The sequence below is a fragment of the Pogona vitticeps genome, chromosome 14, assembly GCF_051106095.1.
Source record: "Pogona vitticeps strain Pit_001003342236 chromosome 14, PviZW2.1, whole genome shotgun sequence".
Lineage (NCBI taxonomy): Eukaryota > Metazoa > Chordata > Lepidosauria > Squamata > Agamidae > Pogona > Pogona vitticeps.
Genome location: NC_135796.1, coordinates 17,675,603 through 17,688,736, shown reverse-complemented (window position 1 = coordinate 17,688,736; position 13,134 = coordinate 17,675,603). Strand labels below are relative to the sequence as shown.

At 45.2% G+C, this 13,134-nt stretch overlaps 2 protein-coding genes across 3 annotated transcripts in view; both read right to left on the bottom strand.

Moving 5' to 3' along the window:
* The window catches only part of GPN3 (GPN-loop GTPase 3), a 184,093-nt gene that overhangs the window by 28,208 nt on the left and 142,751 nt on the right, over positions 1-13,134 (bottom strand). The gene's annotated exons all lie outside the window — the stretch shown is intronic.
* On the bottom strand, positions 632-12,610 carry P2RX4 (purinergic receptor P2X 4). 2 transcript variants are annotated; one of them, XM_072983570.2, is made up of 12 exons: positions 12,324-12,610; positions 10,306-10,453; positions 8,331-8,402; positions 7,643-7,715; positions 7,003-7,108; positions 6,497-6,577; positions 5,358-5,499; positions 3,802-3,938; positions 3,595-3,688; positions 2,616-2,681; positions 2,398-2,493; positions 632-1,471 (listed from the first exon to the last, which is right to left on the bottom strand). In XM_072983570.2, the coding sequence occupies exons 1-12, from the start codon at positions 12,467-12,469 to the stop codon at positions 1,412-1,414; spliced, it is 1,221 nt and encodes a 406-aa protein (XP_072839671.2). In that variant the 5' UTR covers positions 12,470-12,610; the 3' UTR covers positions 632-1,411. The 2 variants fall into 2 exon arrangements, with proteins under 2 accessions (XP_072839671.2, XP_072839672.2); XM_072983571.2 differs by having other exon boundaries at positions 7,643-7,712.

Below are 13,134 nucleotides of genomic sequence, written 5' to 3'. Positions count from 1 at the left end.
CCATATTGGACCAGAGGTTCTGCTGCAAGACGTATTTTGAGGAAACAACCAAAATATTACATAGCTTTTATTCCTCATTTACAGTGGATTATTGGAAGGAAACGCAGGAATTCTCTTCTCCCCTCACCTGAGGGTCTACGATGGTGACGTGAGAAGGCCAAGATGATCGGCAGTTGAGGAAATTAAAGATGAGAGAAGATGTGAAGAACCCCATGCAGGAACATTAAGTAAATGGGATCAAACTTAGCAGTTCCTGATTTACTTCCTCCACAAGATATTAATAAAGTTATCCTTCTGGAAATATTTTTGCTTCAGGCTGGGGTTTATTTTCCTCTTATTTGCATTTTTTTTTCAAGAAAATAAGTTTGAAAGCCAGTTTCTCTTGGTTATTCCCCCCCGCAAAGGACTTGCTCATGTTCAACCCAATATGAGGGGCGTTATTGTTGGGGGGGAGGAAAAGAAGCCATCTAGAACCCTCTGTGGCTTCTTATAGAAATCCACAACTCTTCCGCTTGAAGACGGCATGCCTGTTTACAGAAGCAAGATGGGTACACGTGTAAAAGGTTACGACTCTGCATTTCAGATGACTCACTGAGTGACTCAAACAGAATAAGGAAGCACAAAAATGGGATAAGAAGTTTAGAAATCCTTTTATTTTCTGTGCAAAACAGATCCTCCCCTCCACATTTCGGAATTCACATTTCGTAATTCGTTTGGCCCTTGTGAACAGACGGGCATGGCAAGGGAGGGGAGGGGTCTGCAAGTAAAGTGCACCTTTTCAGAACACGTCAAGCTATCTTAAGTGAAATGGACCACTTCTTTGCCCCTCCCAAGAAGTCTCAGAGGTGTGGTTCTGAAGGGATGCTCGAGATTTTGACTGATGGATTTGTATTTTCTAGATTTTCTCGTGGGGCAGAGACAGACAAGGGCGACCGAGGTTCCCCACTTCAGCCAACTGGCAACCATAAAGAAGGTTCTCTTCTGTCAGAGCAGAACTCAGAAATGATGATGGGCAAACCTAGTAAGACGGAAGGGAATTGATGGTGGTTGTGGGGGTCAAATGGGAACCAGACCTATCCAGAAGGGAGCAGAGGACTCTGCCCCCCAACCATCCACATAAAAAACTTTCACAGAAAGTGTTAAGGGTCGTTATTTGCAGAATATCCCAATCTTCATTCCCTTTGGGGTCAGATGGCAATCTTCTTTCAACTGGAGCATCAAAAGTATTGCCACGTCTGAACAGGACCCGCCAGGATGGTGATCAGCAAAGGACGTTGGTGGGTTTCTTTCCTGCTGGATCCTGTTAGACATTCAAGGCTAGTTGACCAGTTCCCTCAGAAAGAGAAAGATCGCATTCGCAGTCTGTCCGTGAAATTAATAGGACCGTATTCATGGCAGAACTTGGAAGCTGTCATTGGTCCCCACGGAATTCTGGACTTTCCGACTGGGATCCATAGATTTTATCGACTCCCTGGAAAAAAAAAAAGAGGGGAAATTAAGACAAAATTCGCAAACAATGAGGTGAACAGATTTGGGTTTTTGGACTACAACCCACAGAATCCATCCAGTAGCTTTTAACATTTTTGTTCCTTACACACTAACAGAAATCGTTTTAGTTTTTTTTTTTAATATATGGATGAAATATGACCTTAACTTTCCTTTAAAATTAATAAAGACAGAAAGGGAGACTTTAGCTCACCTTTAGATTTTTAGATATAGGTGGGTGCCTAGTTTTAAATCAAGAAAGCGCATGACGGAAATTTGCTACTGGAATGATGAGGTCATCTTTAAAACCAAATCCTAATTTTGTCCCGAGGATGTGAGCTGCCCTTTTTTGAGTCCACTTGTTCCCCTCAAATAAATTCTAGTATTCAACAACACATCTAAGTAAGTCAAAAGGAGCCTTCTAACCTAAAATGGGCATTGGGTATTATAATCTGGTTTACGGTGTCTAGACAGCTAGGTGGATGGGCTTGGGAATTCAATTCCCTAGTGTGCCTCTGGTAAGAGTCACTCAGGATTGAATTAACGGCATGTAAAAGTGTCCCACACAATGAATCTGGCTTCACAGAGCAAGAATTCCGTTAGCAATCCTTAGGGGAGAAAGTGTGATATTCCAATCGGAAGGTGTATCCATCTGAAAACTGGACAACCCTTTATCAGATGTGCTTTGATATGGATTCCTGCCTTGATCAGTGGGTTGGACTCAACGGTCTTCGAGGCCCCCTTCCAACGCCACGATTCTAGGATTCTATACATTGCAAAAAATCAAAGGAAAACAAAAAAAACCATCTCTTAAGAAAACCTCACATGAATTGCATTTATAATGTTCTAAACATGAAAGTTCACACCAGTCACATGAGCTCCTTATCGCATGAGGTTATTTGCCAGACCTACCAATTCATAATCTTCAACATATTTATATTTCTTCTCTCTGTAATAATATTTTTTCTTCATGAAATACAGGACAATGACATCGCACAGGACAGTGGCCTAAATAAAGGGTAAAACCAAGGGGGGGAGGAGAAGTATTATTTTCAAATCAATTAAAAACTGACCAGTTCTTTATTAGAAAAGGAAGCATTACATAAAGAGGAGAAATAAAAAAAGCTTACCACCCCAAACAGGGCTAAACCCGATCCAATGTTAATCATTGTAGGAATGATATTAAATTTGCCCGCCTGAAAAAGATGCAGATATACAACAGGTTAATTCACATGCTTTCCACCAACCGCTCTTCAAAAGAGATTTAGATCTGCAATAAAATCTTTGCCACGATCCACACCAGCCTACATACAGTGAAGCCTCTGACGTCGATAAATGTGAGGCAGTGAAATAACCCAGATTATTCAAAGAAATGGTTCACAGACAAGTATGTGCAAGAAGGAAGAAAAAGAAGAAATGGAAGGATGATTAAAAATGTGCAAGTGTGGTCAACAGAATTGGATCCCATGCGTCAGGAGGGATCAAAAGGTAGGTCTTAAAAAGGCCAAGGCAATTATCCATCCATCTCTCTCTCTCATCTATCTGTCTGCCTATTTTTTTCATCCATTCATTCATCCATCCATCATCTGTCGATCCATCCATCCATCCATTCCCCTATCATCCATCCATCCATCCATCTCTCTCTCTCTAATTCGTCCGTCCGTCCGTCCATCCATCCATCCATCCATCCATCACATCATTCCGGGCATTTTATAGTCAAATAATATATAATCCCACAACAATAGAGTTATAAATAAAACCACTAGAGATTACAAAGCATAATACAAGAGGCATAATATCAGTTATCAGATAAGGCGGAACACGAGGCATAAGACCAAATATAAAATCGGGTAGGGATGTCATTGAAAGCTCCTCTAAACAACTAATGCTGACGGTTTTGGGGGTTCATGACCTTTAGGCCGTCGTCACAGAGAGAGCAACGCTCAAACGTGGGAGCCGATGCATTCCAAGAGTGGGTCTCCACTGCCAAGACCCGAGCCCCCACCCCTGAACCGAAAAAAAAGAGGAGAGGAAAGCCATGTGATTCGTGAAGATGATTCTCAGAAGGAGATGATGGCTCGAGGGTACGATTCAGAAAAGGCCATGTACCTTGCCGAACACCATGATATCGAAACGGATGCCGTAGGCCTTGATGAGCGTCCGGGACTCTACGCCGTCTGCATTCCTGAAGTATTTTGCAAATCTGGAGAGAAGACAGAACGGCAGGCAATGCTTCGCTAAGGGCCACGAGGCAGCTCCATAGCTAAGACACTGAATCCCGGCGCCAGGATCCTGGCTCTCTCCTGTTCTCCCTACCTGAAGTTGTACCCAGGGGACACAGTATGGGCCAGATCCTTGTTGTCAATGCGGCGGAAGGTGTACTTCGGGACACAGCGGGAAGCCGGCTTGTCCAGATCACATTTCCACTTGATCTGCAGCCCCATCACGCCGCCCTGTAAGAAACCGAAGCAAGGTCTTCTGTTTACATGCACACTGCATTTCAGTCTGGCATCATTCTCTCCCTCTATGGCTAGGGAGGCAAAATCCTAATTTTTTCCCACCAACAGGAAGCCCGAACAGCGTGTCTGCTCAATTTCACACAACGTTTGGGAAGCAACGCGTCCTTGATGACTCATGGCCGTTTAGAAGAGGAAAAAGAAAAAGAAGTTGGGGGGAAAAACATTCTGAAATGTGGACAGGTTACCTTTTTTGGGGGGGAATGGGGGGGGGCAAAATTCCTCAGAATCTTCTAGCTGCCAAAATCATCATGACTGGAGGATTCCAGAAGGGGTGTTTTTTAAAAAGGTACTTTCCCAAGCTCGCAAAACAAAACTGAAGTGACCCTGGCTCATTTCTAAAGGGGTTGGATTTACAGACCTTATTTCAAATGTTTAAAGCATTTCAACAAATATTCTTCTTGTACCTCCGTATTAGAGACTGGGAGACTGAGGCAATTGCAAAAAGAAAGAAAGAAAGAAAGAAAGAAAGAAAGAAAGAAAGAAAGAAAGAAAGCACTTGATTTAATTAAACCATCAAATTTTTCAGGGGCTTCTAGATACAGAATATTCAGAAGTGCATTACCATTCCCTTCCTCTAGGGACACCCTGGGACTGTGTGCAGCTGGCCCAAGGCCACCCAGGCTGGCTCTTCTCTCACAAGAGGCCCAGTGGGGGGAATCGAATTCGCAACCTCTGGCTCCACAGCCAGAGACCAAAGCCGCCGAGCTATCCAAAGTTCAAACCAGAGATTTCCCAGTTCTTATCTTGTCCTGTAGCCGGATCCCAAGCCATTTTAAAGAGAGCCTTTTGCAAATACCATAAGTAGCACGCCTGAAAGCAGTAGCTCCTGAAAGAAAGCCTTCATCCGGAGAAGAGTACAAAGCAAACAAGCAAGGTTAAATATTTGCTTTGTTGATCTCATTTGTGACAGGGCATGAGTGCCTTTTTGTGTAAACGGTCGCCTGGCGGACCTTCTTCAAATAGGTGGGTTGCTCAAGAGAAAGGCAAAGAAATAAACATCGCACGGGACACGAAGTCAGGGAAAGGCGTAACAAGGCACAAGGAAGTAAATGATCCAAAATAACATAATGAGCAGGGTCAAAGTTTGTGTGACTGATACCCCCCTACAACATACCATGTTTCTAGCTCTCATTGTGCTACTTTGAGCCAACTGCATTTCGAGGCAAGGAAAGCAGCAAAAATATTTTCGCATCAACAATGGGTAAATCAACAGACCGTTGTTTTTTAAAATAAAACAAATAAACCTGGTACCACCGCTCTCAATTTTCTGCAGGATGTGCGGGCTACGCCGAGGAGGAAAGAAACGGTCGTTCTCTTCGTCCTTTTATTCTAACCCCTTCTGCTTTCACCAACCTCAACGGCCATCTCCTGAAAATTCTGCCCAGCAGCTTCAACCATATCACCCAGACGGAAAATTGGGCAAAAAGGATCCGTTTCGGCTTGATAGGTACAGTTCTTGAGATACGTCTGATTGATGGAGGGGAGAATGTTTCGCCTGGATAGGGAATTAAAAAGAAGCCCCCCCACCGGGGAAGATGACTAAATGAAGGTAATCATAAATCATCTCACGCTGCACATGTATCTCATTCAGAGACATCACCCTCTAATGCCTGCTTTACTTTACGGCTAGTTTCTTCCTATAAGACGTTCTGTGGCTATACAGAGTGTTAAATATCTTTGAAACTGGCTGAGGGAGAGAGAGAAAGAGGTGGAAAGAAAGGTCATTATTATCACCATCTGAAAATTCAGCTCCATCAGCTTTTGCCTCTCCTCAACTATCATCCAGCAGCCTTCTCATTCGGCTGAGGAACCTCCCCACTTCAAGAACCTGTGCCTGAGTTTGATTGTTTTCCTTTACCCTCTGCATCCCTCTTTCCTTTTGTGTCATGTCTTATCAATAGGGGAAAGATTTCTATGACATGTTATATATTTTTTTTCTGCAGCCTATGTTTGAACTTGTAAGCGGGTTTGGACATGTCTGTGAGCCATCTGGTGAGAAAGACCAGATCACTCATCGACATGTTTAAGCTTGCTTGTGGGTTCAATTATAGGTTGCAGAGAAAGTGTGACATGTCATAGAAATCCTCACTCTACCTATCACACTGTAAGGAGGACGGCACAGACCCTTGTCGTTTTTTGAACTGATCAGTGAAGCTGACTGAGGGTTCTTCTAGCTGTACAGCAGGATTTAAGTGGATTCAATTAATCAGTCAGTAAGCAATCACAGTCCACCAATTAAATCTCATTTTCTTTTGGATGATCTGGTGGTCCGGCTCACTTTCCCCTGCTTGTTTCCTCCACTCACCACCATCACCGGTGAAGGCAAACTCCGCTTCCGCCACTCGCTATACAACCCTTCCAAATGTCTCCCTCATTGTGATCAACCACCACTCAAATTTTGGAACAAGGATTTTCTCCGAGCCCAAAGTAAGCTCAAGAACCCCCCCCCCAACCAAAAGAGCCCCAGCAGAATTCAAGGAAAGGATACACACTTTGTAAAGTTGAACTTGGGATACCAGATGTTGTTCTTCACGAGGAGAGTGAAGTTCTCAGCAGCCTTGAGGAAAGCTGGTCTAGAGACAATGAAAAGAAGAATAAGAAAAAAGGAGAGAAGGAGATCATCGTGGGAAAACGGCCTCGCCATTTTAAAAGGCTGATCGGCAACTAGTTGGCCTATGTTGATAGGGAAATGGTGGGCAGTGGGCCAAACTCCCCAGCCTCCCTTCATAGCTCAGTGGCACAGCCGCTGCTTTGCACGTGGAAGATCCCAGGTTCAAATCCTGCCACGTCCAGCTACCTTTTGTACATTTATATATCTCACCTTTGTTCGAACAGAGACCTCATGGGAAATTACACAGAGAGATAATTATTCGGCATCAGAGAGCGGACACAATTTCTGGGAAGCTGGGTTCAAGGAGACAAATCCTTGCTTGTTCCCAAACTAATTTGGATTCAAAAAAAGGGTTGCCATAATTTTTTACTCCCTCAAAGTACTTACTGGGGCACCTTATCATCATCCTCCACGGGACACCAAGCGAACACTTCACATGTTTTGATGGTCATGTTTGCAGGGTCGTAAACAACACAGCGTCCAGTCTGAACACCTGAAGGGACACGGAAAAAAAGGCCGCAGAAGAAAATGCATTAATAACTGGCCGGATCCTGTCCTGCAGTTGCCCCTGCCTTCTCTCTGCTGCATTCTCCCTTTCTCCCCTCCAAAACACCATAATTCATTACCAAGTCACACAAACTCTGCATCAACCCAAATTTTAATGTCTGCTGCTTTATCTTTTATCCAGACAATGGGCTCAAGGGACAGGAAGCCAGATTTTGGTTGAATGCCAGGAAAAACTTCCTGACTGTTCGAGCAGTACAGCAATGGGAACCCAATGACCTCGGGATGAGGTCAGTGCTCCAACACTGGAGGCATTCAAGGGAAACTTAGACAACCACGTCTGAGATCTGCTTTGATTTGCATTCCTCCATTGAGCAGCGGGTTGGACTTGATTCTATGATCTAAAATCCCATGTGTTTTTTTTTTTTTACTTAAAATAGTATGGGTTAAAAAGAAAAAAAGACCTATGGATTTTATCTAAACGGCAAGTAAAATTGTTATCATCCACCCCACTAGCCCATACCATTGCTGTGAATGCCTGTGTATCCTTCTTCGCAGTCTGCATCAGAGTGACATCTGGTAGTTTTATCTAGCTGCTGAACAGGAAGAAAACAAAATGTATTAAAACGGAAAATAGTTTTTATCGATCCCCACCACTGTTTGGGGGAGGGCCCTGCCTCTTCTGATCCAAGCTTAGGAAGTTTGGCTCTTTTTTTTTTTTTTTTTTTGCAGGTAGACACATAAAAAAAGAAACAAGACAAGAATAATTGGTTCTGCTATACACGGATTGGTGGAAAACTAAGCTGTCTATATTTGTGTCTCTTTGGAGTACAGGTCTCAGAATTATGGGTGTTTGTGTGGAGATCAAAAGATCAAAATAAACACAATTTTAAGCAAAAACAATGCATCAGGAAGGCTGCCAGAAAAAGCCCACGTTTGAGACAGGAATCGCCATGCTGCACAGAACTTAAAGAAAACTTTGTACCAGAGGCAGGCAAATCCTGAAACCTCAATAAATTATGCACATGGGCTTCTTCTATTCCCTACACTTAACATCCCTGTCATTCAGACATCGAAGGAGGCTAAATTCTGGAATGGAGATGGAAATGGTCTCCCTCTTAATCCTCTTTCAAAAACGCACAACTTTGTGTTACGTTTTCAGAGTGCCCGTCCATGAAATCGAAGGGCAGCGAATTTGCTGCCAAACTTACCTCCGGGCAGCGTCCTTGTGTTTGATTCAACGTGATGATCATATTGGTCATGATGAACACAGAATTCTCACCCTACAGAGGGAAGAAAAGTGGGAGGAAATACATAGCACTTAGACAGGATAAGGATCTTTTATTATTGTTTGGTTGTTTATTCATTCCATGTACATGCCATCTTTTTTCGAAGTAACTCAAGGCAATCTAAACTCAAGGCAATCTACTAAAAAAAACCCGTCGAGGTAAGACAAGACGAGACACACAAATTGCCAGTTCAGTGATCCCCGTGGGCAGGTAGGAACTTAGATCCGGCCTCCCCACGCTCTAACAACTACACAATTCTTGCCAGCAGTTCTCAAGCTTGGGTCTCCAGATGTTTTTGGACTGTAAATCCCAGAAATCCTGGCCACTCTAGCTGGTGGGGAAGGCTTATGGGAGTTGTAGTCTCTGGGGACCCATGGCTGGGAACCACTGAGCGATGACATGTCTCAGGAAGGAAACGTTGGCATCAAAGACATTTTCACGAAGGCCAAGGGAGCAAAAGGCATCAAAATGTCATTTTATGGACTACGAAGAAATCGGAACGCGTCCCACTGCCTACCAGTCTAACCGGCCAGCCTTGAGATCGCCACCGAACGTGGAAAGGGAGATTCTCACTTAAGCAAAAGACATCGGAAGTGTGAATGAACAGCACACATCCTGCCCAGGTGGAAGAGAAGAGATCAAGCACATCCGGGGCAAATATATTAATTGCACACCTTCCGGGTTTTATTATGCACAGACTGCTGTGAAGTTGAAGTGAGGGAAAAGGAATTAAAGAAGGCAAAGGGTAATTAAAGGAGAAGATTAGGCTGGTAACAAGCAGGCATGACTCTACGAAAAAAAACAACTCTTATTCCTTCCCATCTAACCTTTCCTTCTATTTAAAAGTGTCCAGAGAGCAAACTCGATCCTTATCTTACAGAGGGCAGGGATATTCCCCACCACCGCCACCTTCTGCTAAGTCCCACTTTATTTATTTTAGCTAAAGCTCCTTGCAGAAGACTTTTTGTCAACATTGCGGAGACCTGCACATCCCCACGGAAAGCCTGGATGCAAATATCAGAGGTAAAAAACGAGAAAATGAAAATGGTTTGGAGAGAGATCCATGTGATCGCCTTTCAGCGAGGGACTGGTCTTTGGGAAACCGGAAGTGGCAGAAGAAAATAAATAAATCAAAGGCATAAAGGAGACCTATTTCACACCAGCAAAGAGCAGCATAACTCAGCATAGTGTCCTCTCGGTAAGAGAGACAACCTCTCCCATCATTCCAGCTGGTACCTGAGGATGCTGTCAAGCACATCTGGAGGAAAGCCAATTGAGTATATCGGTCAGGATGGAATCAGCAGAAGAACTGGTGCGATTATTGTCTTATGATCATGGATGGACAGATGGACGGACAGCAGGAGCAGTGATTTTTTTATAAGCCTGCATCCATCAGCCCTTGCCAGCCTATCCAATGGTGAAGGACGATGGGTGTTGTCGCACAACATCTGGAGGCTTCTCTGCCCCTCGCCTGATTTAGATTCCTTCCTTCCATAGATGGAGTTTGTTCACCTTCACCAGATAATCCAGTGGTTTACCAACCTTGGGTTATGCAGATGTTCTTGGACTACAACACCCCCCCAGAAGCCCTCCCCACTCGCTGGGCTGGCCAGGATTTTTGGGAGTGGTAGTCCAAGAACCTCTGGGGACGCCAGATTGGGAACCACTGCCATATGCAAACCCTTCTCCAGCTCACACGCCCTTATGTCTCACGTTGGGTGGACCTTCTGTCGGTGGTGGCCAAGTCTATCTCCACCCACCGTAGACGGCACGTATTTGGAAAGCGAGGAAGGTGACGCCTCCACCCCATCCGGCTTCCAGGGGGAGACTCGGAATCCTGGACCACAAAAGACGTCCAGCCAAAACAGCAACGAAACTGAGTCTCCAGCTCAGATACCTGAGGCGGGACCACGTAGTCGGCCACGTCCCATATCCGGAGGCCCAGCTTCGAAGTGTTGGTCAACGCAATCCCTTTCACTTTGGTGGTGACCGAGCTCACCACGGAATCCGTTTCTTGGTAGCCCTTCTGCCACACAAACACCCACCTGAAAAGAGAAGGGAAACATGAACGGCTGGATAGCTCTGTGCTTTAAGAGGCATCTAGAGGTTGGGAGTTCGATTCCCCCCCTAGGCCTCCCGGAACCCGATGGGCCAAAGAGTCGTCGCAGTTCTAAGATTTATTTATTAAAACATTTTTGACTGGACACTAATGAGGGTTTGAGATGAACCTACAGCCTAATTCCCTGTTTACGCTTCATGGTATGTAGGATCAGGACCAACCTAGGACATTTCACTGCCTGAGGCAAAAAACAACAACAACACACACACACAAAAACAAGATAGTGCTACTTTTCACTCTCTCTATAAAAGCTCACCGGATCTTTTCCGGATCTTCCCACAACCCTGAAATACCAGGCTAACATAGAGCAGACAGGAGAGGCTGCGGATCACACCATCTGCTTGAGGCCCTCCCCTAATTTTTGCTGCCTGAGGCCACGGCCTCACTCTTACTAATGGCAGGGCCCGGCCCATGCATTCTCCCCTCCCCACATGAGTGAATTAAAAACTACTCTGTACACACAGATGCGCTAACAGTGCAGGATACTGATGCACAACATACAGAGACATTTGGTATATCTCTATATATAAACCACTCAGGAATCTTTTGACTTGGCATTTCAAGCAAACCTCCCACTACCACCACCACGTGGCTTAGAAAAACCACCGAAAAGGGACATTTCAGAAACAGTGACAAAATCTAGACGCCTCATGTGACTGATTTCACATTATCTTCTCTAGATAAGATCCTGTTCTGGACCCAGGCAGTCTGGCGAAGGTTCCCTTTGCTTGTTTGTTTTGTGATCTCCAGCGAAACGACATTTTCCCAAGAGCGCAAAGAGAAATGCAAAAAAACAGAGGACAGGAAGGAGGATGGGGGGGTCTGTATTTTTCACTTGCTTAACCCTGGGGCTGCTCCGTTGGCCTCAGGCGGCCGGTACCAGGGGGGCACCAACAGCAATGGCTCAAATGTTTTTCCTAAGCCACCCCCTCCACCCTCGGTTTATTAAAAAATAGGTATTTAAAATATTTTTATCCTGCTTTTCTCCTTAAAAGAAGAACTCAAGTGGGGGGGGGCAGACTCCATCTCAGGCAGCAAAATGTCTCGGGACGGCTCCGTGTTTACGAGTATTGAAAACTGAAGGTTTAATCTTTGAGGTGGATCCGACTAAGCTCGTTAAGGAACGGCGAAATATCTCAGGGGTGTGGCTGAGAGTTTGAATCCCCCGGGGTGCCTCCTTGATGGGGCTGGACTGGATGATCCTCCGGTGTCCCTCCCAGCTTGTCAGTGCTAAAATCATAAATCTTCCCTTCCTGCAGCTGGTTCAAAGCAGATCTCCTAAAGCACTTCTTTAAAAGTAGACAAGGAAATAGTAAGGAAATATTTATACATAATTGAAGAGCACTTTGGCCAGCCTGCCTCCACCGATGCATTTAAAATGGTTTCCAACGATTTCTACCTGGCGCACGCACCTGAGCAAACAGGCTTCTAGTTTGCAAACATTCTGCCCAAATTAAGTGGGACCGGCCAGGTGAATTTGGGACACGAAGAACAGCAGGTGATAACAACCAGAACTTGATGCACAGCCTTGAAGAAGATGATTTATCCTTGAAAGCTTGCAGATTTTTATAATATATTCTCAATTATTGATTAAAGGCATCACCTGTTTCGTGGATCTGTGTGGTTTCCAGAACCAGGTGGCCTTCTCCTCTGTCTGTATGTGTGTGTGTGTGTGCTCCCTGAACCCCCAAACTACACAAGCAGAGAGACCCGCGCGTCCTGGTGGAAGGTGTGTGATTGTGTGTGTGATTGTGTTTGTCTCTCTCTCTCTCTCTCTCCCTCCTCTGAGCCCTTACCCGATCACGTAAGCCAAGATGGCCAGCTGGACCAGCCGGTTCATCAGCCCCACTTTGCGGCTCTTGATCAGGACGATCCGGGGGGTGTCGTACTCGAAAAGGCAGCTGTACACCGTCTGCCCGCACGACGTCCCGCAGCTCCCCATGGCTCGCGTCTCGCCCGCCGCCTCCGTCCGCGTCTCCTTTGCGCTCAGCCGGGAGGCGTCAAATCAGCCGCTTCCTCTCTCTCGCTTTGCGCCCCCCCAGATGTTGCAAGGTCCGGTCGCTGCGGCCAAAAGGAAGGCAAAGAAAAAAAAAAAGAGGAGGAGGAGGAGAAAGCCCTGGCTAGTTTTATAGAAGGGAAAAAAAAAACTGGCTCTCCTCCCCCTGCTGGGGACGGTGCTTCCTGCTTCCTTCTGTTTGCAGCCGGTGCAGGATTACGCGCCGCCTGAAACTTTGGGAAAGTTAGTTTAAGTTGTTTTTTTATGGACTGCTCCAGCCAGACAAACCGTATTTTTTTTTTAATTTTATTTTAGGTCAAAGGCCAATCTGACTCCGCATCCCTGTCCCTCTACCGCTGTTGTTATTTTTTATTGATTGATTGATTGATTGATTGATTGATTGATTGATTGATTGATTGTATTTATACCCCACCTATCTAGTCATTTCGACCACTCTATGACCGAGGTTCTCCCACACTCTTGCCAGCACAAAGGTGTCAGGAAAGACCTGCAGAAACAAAAGGGTTGGGGGTATCCCCAGAATTGGGGGGAAAAAAACCCCACTGACTTTCTGACCAACCAACCAGCCACCCATCTCTTGTGCTCAGATA